The 12255-nt window shown below is 45.8% G+C and overlaps 1 protein-coding gene across 1 annotated transcript; it reads right to left on the reverse strand.

The window, feature by feature from the left end:
• Positions 1-694: 694 nt before the first annotated feature.
• Positions 695-11586, reverse strand: LOC125941010 (uncharacterized). The gene is made up of 3 exons (XM_049657886.1): positions 11420-11586; positions 7310-7588; positions 695-1281 (listed from the first exon to the last, which is right to left on the reverse strand). The coding sequence occupies exons 1-3, from the start codon at positions 11517-11519 to the stop codon at positions 695-697; spliced, it is 966 nt and encodes a 321-aa protein (XP_049513843.1). The 5' UTR covers positions 11520-11586.
• Between the last annotated feature and the right edge of the window lie 669 nt (positions 11587-12255).

The following is a 12255-nucleotide window of genomic DNA, read 5'->3' on the forward strand; positions in this document are numbered from 1 at the left end:
TTTGTAACAGAACGCGCATGATGTTCACATACTTTTTTCTAGTCTTTCTGCGAGACCAGCGTACGTGAATGCGGCGCCTGAGCTTTTCTTGCCAAATGGGATGGAAACTCTCTCTGACCCGCCATGGTTGCTCAGTGGCTAAAGTGTTGGGCTGCTAAGCACGAGGTCGTGGGATCGAATCCCGGCCGCGGCGGCCGCATTTCGATGGGGGCGAAATGCGAAAACACCCTTGTACTTAGATTTAGGTGTACGTTAAAGAACCCCAGGTGGTCTAAATTTCCGGAGTCCCCCACTACGGCGTGCCTCATAATCAGAACTGGTTTTGGCACGTAAAACCCCATAATTTAATTTTTTAATCCACCAGTCAGTCAACGCCGCAGAAGATGGTCTTCATCCGCAGAGCCTCTATTCCTCGGCCGGCATCCTGAAGGACTCAGCGGCAGCTAGAGTTTGGCTGATGATGTCGCGTTGAGTCTTGCTATCCGCATAAGCTCAAATAATTTTTTTTTCACTATGGTAGCATTAGTGTAGAAGCCAGTCTGCTGCATATGCGCTACAGTAGTTCTGGGTATTAGGTAAAAATATTTGCCGAGACACCAGGCACATTTCAGGAACACATGCAAGCCTAGTAGTGATGCGAACAAAAATATTGTGTTTTGAGAAGTTTATTAACTCCTAAAGTGTTCAAACACTTTCACGGTGGCGCACTTGTTGTCTCAGCCAGTTCTGTAACACCCTTTTCGCCAACTCGAGAATCACTTCCAACCTTGCTTCTTTTGAGAATCCAGAGCACAGCAGAGCCCACCACTACTGCTGCCGCAAGAAGAGCCAGGAGCCATGGAATTAGTGACGTAGATGATTTGTCGTCATTGTTTTCATCGTCGGCGGAGTTGCCTTGTGTGGATTTCGGGCTGCTTTTCCCAGCTGTCGTGGGCCTGGCCGGCAGGCCTTCTGGAATCTTTGAGGTGTGCTTGGTGCCATGGTAGCCAGCTTCAGTTTTCGACCAATCGTCGTAGGCCAACTGCGCTATGTTTGATAACCCAGACATCCGGCCGTAGCTATTGTTCACTCTAAGAGCAAACTTCACTCTCCACATTGTGAAATTTTCTCTTTCCTCTGCCCATTCATGTGTAAGCGAGATCGTTACAACGTGAGTGGTTCCTCCCGGCCTAGGTATCAAGTCGCCCTGAACCAAGCTCATTGAGTCGATCTGCACTTGGGACTCGAAGTGGTCGTCCAGGCTTTTGAAGTCTTTGCTCGCTCGGATATCAATTGACGACGCTATTGGAGAGGATACAGAAGAACGCCAAAGAAATGTTAGAGTTCCAGAATGGAGTGTGTCATTCTTTCTGACAGGGCGTCGATACTAAAGTTCCTATAGGAGAGGTTAATGCGTATTTTGACCATCTCAAATGGCCACCCGCTCAGTCACTCGCAGGGCCACAGCAGCGAATAAAAAGCGGATTCCATGAAACAATTTAATTTGGAAGTCAACCACGGCTCATTACACGAGTACAAAAGGGGAATTATGAGAGCCATTCGATAGGCTCATCTGTGTCTAAAAACTAAATCAAGAAACCCCAACAACATCATCAATGCGTTTATTGTTATACGAAAGGCCACCTGAATACGAGTTTTTGTTGGACGAAACATTTAAACTAGCCTAGGTGTATAGGGCAGTTCTACTGCAAAGAGGCATGCTCGTACAAGAACATCCGTCGGATACATCAGGTATTGGGAAGCGTTTGAAGAGACGCCGGTATAGAGAATGAACTGTACCACCTTTAGCGCATATATGTGATTCCTTAAGAAGAAAGCGGAATACGGAATGGCGCCCTCCTCTCCTTTTGTTTTCGCATTTCCCCGCGGAGCCTGGACAGCATGTGGCCGACGAGGCTGCTTTCGCTTTCATAAACATGGCGACTGTACAACCTGCCCCAATCCATCAGACTGGTGCAGGCTGTAGATACATTTAAGCGGTGTATCAAGAAACGTTATTCCTGAATACACTTTTACATAGAATCTATCGTGGAGGAAGTAGTCTAATAATTGTAATTACAATACATGCATGCGCAACAGCGTGTACACGTCTCAATACCGTACAGAAAGCTTCAAGCATGTTCTGTGCTGCAGGCACTGCTGAAGTTTGGGTCCTGCAATTCTGGCTTCAAATTATACAGGCTGCCTCTGCAAAACGGTAACCAAGCTTTTACAAATAATATATAGAATACGCGAGGACGCAACCAGTGATATTACGTCAGCAGTGACGTACTGCATCAGGAGGAATTTTTTTATAACGGAGCTATCGAAAATTGGAGGAGATTCATAGACGAACTTTTTAATTGCTGAATTGAGCGTGCGAATTCCGGTAGAAAAGTAGTAATTGTGTTTTACAACACCCGATTCAGCCGTTTTCAGTGTGTTATGCCTCGGGTAATTAGTTTTTACACGTTGTATAGAAAACGCGTGAAATATGAAAATACCCGCTTGATTAGGTGTCCGCGCGCCGCGACACCAGCACTCCCAGGCGTTCCAAGAAAGAACGATGTGCTTGCACAGCGCTCCGTACATTTGTGACTGATGATTCATGCGCACTCTAAGCATGCAAAACGTGTATGCTGCAGCCATTCAATTCATTTTGCTGCCGCCTAAATGCTAGAGATTATATAACGGACATTGCTTTTCCGTCCCAAAAACACGCGTTAACTTATTAAATGCGTAAGCTGAGCCTTGATGTTGGGTGTTCACAAAGCTGTACAACCACGTTCGGAAAACCCAGGTCTTTTCTACCTAAACATAAATAAACTTGGCCTCAATGAAGTACCGCTAGCTAAATATGGGATAGCTTACTTTAATACCGACATCTCAACCACCGCGCGCGCATGCGTCCTTGCATACTTTCATTTAGCAAAGAAACGTTGACGTCGTATCTCTTACAAAGTGGCGATTTCGTGCACCTTGTGAGCCGCTCGCATACCCTCAAGAAGCATGGGTAATTTTTTTAAATACATCCAAATGGTTGAATGCTGCCTGAACTGCTAAGAAACGGCGTGACCAATGGTCGGATGGAACCCCTGTCTTACGCCATAGCAGCCAATCGCTCTAACCGTAAAGGCTGATTCACACTAGGCCGATACGGCACCGATTTTGGTCTGCCCACTGTTGGCCACAGCGTTTTCCGTCCTGTAAACTGCTCGCCCAACATCAGCCCAACATGGTTCTCCTGTCGATGTAGTGTGAATCAACCTTAAGGCCACGTGATCGCGCGCATCCACGTCTCGAACAAAAGTCGCTCGTTGCAACATTTATTTGGCGCATGCCTGAGATGTCATTTTCTTGCGTTCTTCCATATAGAAGGCTAGTATCAGAATCGGTTTTATTGAAAATGAATAAAAAGACTACAGGCTGTTTGAGGAGCTCTTTTTAGAGTACATTGTATCGGAATCAGCCCACGTTCTTAGATGACACGGTGATACCTTTAAAGTGGGCAAAGTCAGCACGTAGTGCTATAGCATTAGAAAATTAAAAATACAATTTAAAAGCTGATTAGCATTTGTTTCTTTGGTCTTACCTCAGATTTGATGAGGGCACTTATGTACTTAGAAAACCATGGTTATTAAAGTGTATATGATTGCCCCGGCCTCTTCAGTGTATTTTCTCACTCTTTTGCTCATTTGTTTCCCTTTCGTAACTTCATCGGAAAACATGTGTGTTTCATTCGCACTGCTTCAAGAACTGTCCGTCGTTCTTCTTTTATGCGTGCTCGCCACCCCACATGCACCCACTATACTGGCTTTTATATTATCTTAGAGGCTATAAAATGCTAATGAAGATGTTATCGTTTTCTCCAACAGTGATATCACTGGCAGCAGACAAATATTCCCCATGTTTGTGGCCTTTACACAAATTGAAGAAAGCCTGCCTCTAACGATGACAGACTGGGTAATGATGCCAGCGATATTGTCATTCTGGAAAACTGAAGCACATGTGTTTTGAAAGAACAAAGGAAAATTTGAACACTGACGTTCTCAGCTACCTTTTTTTTTGGCCCGAAAGTATGTAATAACCAGTTGAAACATGGAGCCGGCTTCTGTTATAATGGATGTTTCTTATCCCTTTTCTGCCTGAACTGTAATTTGCCGTGTTGAACATTTGGAGCGCGTAAACAAGCTGCCTGGCACAAATCTTACCACAATTATCGCTTGTTAAAAATGTCAATGCTGATACTGCCAGTGATTACACTTGAAGACTTTGCTGCGCTTCACCGTGCCTTTCATTTTGATCGTCGTTGCTCACGAGTAATTCGCACCATCGCTCAGAGGGTTTTAATGTCAATGTAATATATCGACCCTCTGGCGTGTTTACCCTCAGAACAATCCTCCGGCCGAGTATAAAACAGACATAGAAAAATAGCTGATGGCACAGCTAGCGACCTCGACACAAAATTCAGAAATAAAGGACGAGAACGCACGTTTTACTACTGAATTTGAGCAGCTGAATCAACAAATCGCATCCAATGATTAGAGGATTGTTAATCTTGAACAGTGCTCGCGATAACGTAATGTCGAGATTAAAGGCATCCCTGACATGATAGGAGAGAGCTTAAACCGTCACTTTCGGAAATATCGGGGGAGCAATCATTGAACCTGTCTCGAAGGATGGCATAGAAATCCGCCACAGCGGCCCCGGGAAGGCAAGGACACAACATAAGCAAATATTATTTTGTAGTTTAGTTGCCGAGAAAAAGGGACAGTCTACATAAAGCATCTCGTAAAGTACAATTGTGCCCAGCTGATCTCGACCAGCCGCCTAATTCAGCAGTACTTGTTAACGAACAACTCTGTCCACAGCTGAAGAAGCTGCTTAGTTTAACTGTTGAAAGGAAAAATTCAAAGCCCTTCCACTACTCTGAAGATGGAAGCCAGCGAAGCTGTGACTAAGGTGGGTCTGCTGTAGTGAATATTGCCCCCACGATGAGAATGTGCGTATAGTCGTTAGGTATCACCCAAGCGAACATGTCTATCATGAACTTTCCGGTTGAGAACGTTCTGAGGAATTTGGCGCTAGCGTTGCCGAGGCGTGCATCCCCGTTGTCGGGCTCCTGCAGGGCGACACGACGCTGACGTTCGAACTCAACATTGCGCTCCCGAAACTCGGGGTAGGCGACTGTTCGCTGACGTTTCATCTGGGCGTCGGAAGCCCTCACGCTCGAATCGTGAACACCGCGAATGTCCTACTAGGACAATGCTACAACATTTAAGAAAGCTGCACGCGAGTTAGCTTCCATGCACCAGTTGTTGACGAAAGAGAAGTCAGCCAGTATTGCTCTTCCCACGGCATAACTTGGAAATTTATTGCGGAGAGAGTTCCTTGGTGGGGTGGTTTTTGGGAGCGGTTCGTTAGGATTGTGAAGATGTGCCTTCGCAAGTCATTAGGAAGGGCGTCTGTTGACCTACAGCAACATAGAACTCTGCTGACTGAAACAGAAGCCGTTGTGAATTCGAGACCCATAACTTTCATTCACTTTTCTCCTAAAGAGCCAGACATTCTAACCCCGTCTCACTTTTTGTTAGGCAGCTGTCTCATGTCTGATCCTCAAACGTCGGATGAACGGGGAGAAAGAAATATTGAGCTGCTCAGTTTGTGGGTCCCACAGGCAGCTAATAATGGAACGACTGTGGAAGCGATGACTTCCATAATATCTCCTGACACTTCGAAGCGTTCACTTGAGGAAAGCATCGAAAGGTTAGAGCATCAGTAAAGGTGATGTTGTGATTTTTCCCGAAGACAAAGCTCCCAGAATGTTCTGGAAGACTCGGGTAGTAAGTGACATACATCCAAAGTAAAGATGGCAACGACCGTGCATGTAAAGTTAAAATACCCAGTGGTTCACAGATGATCCGACCTGTGCGGAAATTGTACCCTTTAGAACTCGCCACCCAGTCCCCGGAGTATGTTAAATATTAGAGGAAGAGGACAGCGACGGGGACTGGCGCACTGAGCGCAAGAGGCTCGCTCGGGATCTCGCGTGGCTGGACTGATTCGAACAGCCAGTATGGATGCGTTGCTACTGTCCTTAGAATAATAAACTTCCCTTTTCCTGCCCTTCTACTGCGAAGACTCCTTTGTTTTACAATATATATGTACATTAAGAGTGTGTTCTGTATGTGTCATCTACATTACCATGTACGCATTAAAAAATATGTACTCGCATGCCCCACTTGCCATGTTTATGGGGCACAGTCCTCTGTCAAGCCGATTGTGGCTTTGTGACTGTGCCCCGCGACATTTGATTTTCGAAATATATGACTTCATTTGACTTGATTTGATAGCTAGTTCTGGCCAGTAGGAACATAGAAATGCCTTCCTACCTTAATGTTGGCATCCTGAAGTATTCATCATTATATTCATTTACTGATGCTTATCGCGCGCGGAACTCGTCCCAGTTGACCAAGTGTGCAGGTTTGATTCAAGCATCAAGGTGATTTTGTCCTTCGCAGTCATCATCAGCAGTAGCTTGTTTTTATGTCTACTGCAGGATCAAGGCATCTAACAGCGAAATCCAGTTACCCCTGTCTTGCACTAGCTTATTCCAAGTTGTGCCTGCAAGTTTCCTACATACATCACACCATCTAATTCTCTGCCGACCTCAACTGGGCTTCCCTTCTGTTGATGCCCTTTCTGTAGCACCAATGTAAGCTACCTGTCTATGCGTTATAATGGCCTGCTCAACCCCATTTTTTGTTCTAATGCCAACTAACGTCGACTGCCTCCGTTTGTTCTGTAATACACACTGCTGTCTTCCTGCTTCTTCGTGTTATATGCTATTCATCTTTCGTTCTATCGCTCGTTGCACTGTCCGTAGCTTCTTCTCAAACTTATTTGTTAAGCTTCAAGTTTCTGCCCCATTCGTTGGTAACCCTAGAATGCAATGACTGTTAGGCTTTTCTCTTAGCGGATAGCTGGTAAGTTGAAGCTCATGATTTGGTAATGACTCCCGTATGAGCTCCACACTATCTCTATTGCTCCGAAGATTTTTTTTCGTGATCTGAATGCTCCGTGAGTAATTGACCTATATAAACGTGCTCTTGCACATATTCTAAAGGCTGTCTGCCAATTACGAATTATCTTGTCGAGCTATTACCTTTGTCTTCTGCATTCCAACCTTCAACACTAGTGTTACTTTTTCGATTAAGGTCCTCAATCATTTGCTGCGGCTCATCGCCATCGTTGCTGAACAGGGCAATGTCAACTGCAAACAGTAGGTTGCTGAGATAAACCACGGTGCGATTTCAGAGCCAATACCAACCAGTTCCATGGTCCATGTGCTTCCCTGGCCATGTCCAGGTCAAGTTCGCCAGAAGGGTGCCATTTTTTCCTGGTCTCGCATCAGAAACATATAGGTCCCTGACAGTCATTGGAGGCACCATGTGTTTGTGCAGGTTGCCTGTGACATGGAGTGATCCTCCATCGACCTCCCTCTGGAAAGGGCCGATGGGCTTCCCTTGTGGTGGCGGGTCCGGCTTAAAATCTTCGTTGCTGGTTGGAAAGCAGCTTATGTCATAATCAGAGCCCGGTTTGCAATGCCCTGCAAATAATGTCGCAATTGTAAATACTGAAGCCCTGTTTCGGTTTCGAGACACAACACATGGCTTACCCCTTGCTCTCAAAAACGATACATGTGTAGAGAATTCCTGCGCCATGTTTTATTCGAAGGAAACGATTTTAGGTGGCGAGTAAATAATTGCGTCGACTGGTCTCTACTATAGGGTGCCAGCCAGCACACAAAGCGGCCTCGACTGAAGTCAGCCTCGTCCTCGAAACTGGCACTTTGCGACTTTGCAGTGGCATTTCGCGTGCACGGGTGTTCGGCAATTCTTCTTTCCTTCCGCTGAAATACCTGCCTGTTGAGTTGTGACTTAAGTCTTTCGGCAATACGCCCAGAATTTTCTATTACAGCGCCGAAAAGCGTCGCTAACAAGAGTGGCGCTTGCAGAAAATACTACTGACTGAGAAAACGCGTTATGCAAGAATGAACTTTCGCATTCAAGATCATATTATTGTTGAAGCTCTTAAACATATAAACACAACAAGACGCTTAAAACGCGGGTAAGCCCCCAAGAAAAAAGTCTTACGGCAGCAATATTACGTGACTGCATGCATTAGTAAGTGCAGCATACACCGTGCTTCCGGAATAAGCCGCCGCATGACACCGCATTTCCGCTGGCTTCACCTACACCCGGTTCAGCGAGTGGGGAAGCGGCATTCAGCAAAACATAGTAGAGATCAATGGTTGCATCTAATGACGTTTGAAAGCCCAGGCCTTAAGGAAACTAAACAGTTGAAACAAAGTTCCAATGTGAAGTTCAATCACTGCTCGTGTACGCACCTGATAGCTGTATTAAAAAAAATTCTGTCCACTCATACACAAGCATCTTAGTGATTTACGCTGTTTCCTGCTTCTCGCGACAATTCATTCATATTGCATGAACAATTCGTTCACCAAAACAGCAGGCCCACAATTTTATACAAAGAAACAAACAGATACCCAGCTTACGAATATTTTTGATACCGTAACCACGCCATTCTTGCGGCTTTACGAAATGCACTCTTACGCTTGAGAGAGCTGCGAACGTGGAATAAATTGTTCCCTTCTGCTGGCGCCCTTTCTGTAGCACCAATATAACACCGGTTACCCGCCTACGCGTTACATGGGCTGCTCAAGCCCGCGATGAGGCATTTTGCCCTGGAAATTAACCAATATGTCCGACACTGTTTTTTTTTTCGTTCGAAGGCACGCATTGTTGGATCGTCTTTACAACAAACTTATGCTATGACCTCACATACCGATTTCGCTTACCCAAAAAAAAGTCCCAGTTTCGATCGAAAGTTGAAGCATCGATTCGGATAGCAAATTAATAGAGAGCTATACTAAGCAACGGTAGTAGTTTAATGGGCCGTATATAGTTGTAAACATTCGCTTACTAATTAAATAGACAAGTAAGGTATCACGCGTCTACAGCTAATCATGAATACATCTCGCTCGATGACCTCGGAAACTCGCTGTGAAAACGCCGGAGTGAGAAAGCGCGCCAGCAGCACCGGGCAAATTGACCCACGTGCTCCCTCTCGTCTCGCTCCAAGGCGAACATCGAAAGCACAGCGCATACAAAAGCTACCGTACCGGCACTCGGCGCATGCGCTTTGTCCCCATTGCAGATCGCTTTGAAAATGAGGCCCACGCAGGTGTGCACTTCGCCCAGATAGCAGATCGCTTTCAAGATACGGCGCCAGCCCGGCCGCGCTGTGAAGAGCAGGCGACGGCGCAAAATGCACCCTCCCTCTCCCTCTCTCTCTCCGTCGCCTCACTGCCGTGCCTCGCGCGCGGAAGACCGCGCGCTTCCGGCGTGCCTTCCTCCCTCGCGAGCACTATATTGAGCCGCGATTGCCAGCTGACCCTTCATACGCTTTCACACGCACATACAGCGTACGGCGCGCGGTGACATTTTTATAGTAGTTAAACTTCATACGGAACCTCACGGCGACGACGACGATGACGGCGACGCCGATGGTAGAAATGCGCTTGGAGCAGTCATATAATTGCTATCGCAATAAAATAGAAGCGCAAAGTTGACTAACGCGTACGTCAGCTCCAAAAACAGATATCTCTGTTCCATCAACAGAATATGTTAGACCATCTAAAGCGGACAAGCTTTAAGTATGAAACGCGAACTCATATGAATTTGTTGCAAGGTTTACGAAGTGTTTTGCAAAAGTCGTAATCGAATAACAATGGTATATTTTATAGCGTTGTATAATACATCAGTTTTGTTCACTTTAGATGATTTACGTGCAGTTTACAGAATCACATTATGTTGATTATTGAGTCAAGAGTTGTAAACGTGTTTGCCATTTCCTAAGAGCTCAATTCTGCTATTAACAAATTTAACAAATAGTTGGCGGACTAAATCAAAACTATGCTTAGAGCAGTGACTATATTTTACCTTTTCCTCTTGAATGCATCAAACGTCAATTATTGGTGCACTGGTTACCGACAAAGATTACTTTTCCTTTCCCATGTATATAGGTAAGAGTCCCCGAACTAAAGCTTCTCCTTGAGTTGAATGCTTACTGAAAATACGGTGCCTCGACTATGGCCTCGACCGCAGTTTCCATGCTGCAGCAGAAGCACAAAACAAGTCTGTTTTGGTTGTACTGTAGTCGAGCTTTGGCTATATTAACGTCATGTATTTTGTTCTTTTCCATGTTTTAAAAAACGCTATCATGCAATGCCTGAAAAGCCACAAACCTCACGCTTTTGTCCCTCTCTAATCAGAGCAAGAAAACGTCGCAGCTTTGCCTGAACGGCGAAGCATCGATGTGCGATAGAAAATTAGCAAAGAGCCATACGAAGTACGAACAGTACTTTTAACGGCTGTATCGACTTGGTAAACATTGGCTTGCTAACCAAAATAACAAGCATAGCGTCAGCGCGCACAATATACATGAACGCATCACACTCGATGACCGCGGCAGTCGCTGTCCCCCCTCCCTCCTCTCACCTCGATGCCTCGCAATATTGAGGCAAAATCGGGTGCCTCGCGCGCGCCGAGAGACGGCGTACTTGCTGACAGCTTTGCTCCCTTTCGCGCGGGCAAGAGATGCGTTGATACACTCCCTGCGCACGCGGTCACTCGCACATACAGCGTAGGGCGTGCGGTGACGCTGTTATCGCCTTTTTACATTATACGGAACCTCACGTCGACGGTGACGACCACGGCAGAAATCGGCCTGAGTGTTCATATAATTGCTATTGCAATAAAAATTGAATTCAGGAATGTTTATTTCAGGTGAGGGTGGTGCTGAACTGTGGTAATCGGTGAAAAAAAAAAAAAAACGTAGGATTGACGGCACGAAGTCGGTCATGTAAAAGATGTTCAGTATTTAATAACATCCATTTATAACTCAGGTCAGTTACAAGTGGACTTCGACGTCAATAATTTAATTCAAATAAATGCGAGTTACGGAGTCTTCCTGCCAGTGTGGTTAAGAAATTCAGACCTCAAGCTCAGCTTGCATACTAAGTTACTTCTCTGTACTTCGAGAAAGTGAATCCCGTAATCCCCATTTAGCCTCACATCTTTACTCGTAACCCTTCCTCACTCTCGGGTCCCAACGCCCGCCATCCCTTATCTTGGCCCTTACCCTCGCGTCCCTTACCCTAGCCTTACCCACGACAACCAACCCGACCTGGCAGCATGCGTGACACTTGATACGTAAGACGCGGTTTGTCTTTCAAGTCATGCCTACAGCAGAAACCATTTGTATTCACGAAGCTAACTTGCTTCTTTGCAACAAAGTGAAGTGACCATGCGATAAGTAATAATGTCTCACGGAAATGTCAGATTAAATAACTCACCAGAAGGTAACGTCAACAACCTACGGGGCGTAATGGAGCTTCCTGAACAAGATGTACAGCAGGCTTCCCTCGTCTCGTTGCCGTTCACGCGTGTCTTCATGGCGTACCTTCCGTTTCCAGCAAATTCGATGTAATATGCACTGTACTTTCCGTCATCGGGATACACATCTGCCCCTGCGAAATTTGTGGCAGGAGCTTGATTATTGCGCAACCTTGAGCGACAGCACAACAACATAATTCCGCAATCTCTGCAGCATGACATCTTTCGTCGCGCAAAGCTTGGGTGTGTGTCACGTAGCAGACAACCTTGGTGTTGACTATTTAGGTTGTTGCTTTGTATAGCTGCACTTCATAATTTAGGAGTCGCATATATATACATGACGGTTCTCGTTCATTCAGCAGGATGACGGTGAATAAGGAAGAGGAAGCGCGCGCGATGAAGAAATAAAGCCCAGTGTTCGGGTTGACATCATGGTCTTTTCGTCACATTAAGTCGACATGATCAAACTCAGCAGCATCATGAGCACATCCGAAAATGTGATAAACAGTCCGAAGTACAGAGGAGCAAAAGATGACGCCCCTTTGGACAAATGGCTACGCTTCTTTGACTCCAAGGCTACAACCGCAGGATGGCTGGAGCGAGACAAGTTAAACTACTACAGCGATCACCTCGAGGGTGAGGCTTCCCGCTGGTATATGACCGAGATTTTCGACCCCTGTGAATCATGGGAAAGCATCAAAGAAAGCATGCTAGATTCGATTCGCTGCGCCCGTCGGGGATCCATTACACCAGTTCCTAAATTGTCACCTGGGGAGACGTCAACCAATCAAGCAAT

Source organism: Dermacentor silvarum, chromosome 10, assembly GCF_013339745.2.
Source record: "Dermacentor silvarum isolate Dsil-2018 chromosome 10, BIME_Dsil_1.4, whole genome shotgun sequence".
NCBI classification, from domain to species: domain Eukaryota; kingdom Metazoa; phylum Arthropoda; class Arachnida; order Ixodida; family Ixodidae; genus Dermacentor; species Dermacentor silvarum.

Excerpts from the sequence above, each read along its gene's own strand:
- LOC125941010 (XM_049657886.1), bottom strand. The coding sequence starts at position 11,519 with ATGAAGACACGCGTGAACGGCAACGAGACGAGGGAAGCCTGCTGTACA. Across the intron at positions 7,589-11,419 it reads GTTGTTGACGTTACCTTCTG|GGCATTGCAAACCGGGCTCT; the intron begins GTGAGTTATTTA and ends CATTATTTGCAG. Across the intron at positions 1,282-7,309 it reads GCACATGGACCATGGAACTG|CGTCGTCAATTGATATCCGA; the intron begins GTTGGTATTGGC and ends CCTCTCCAATAG.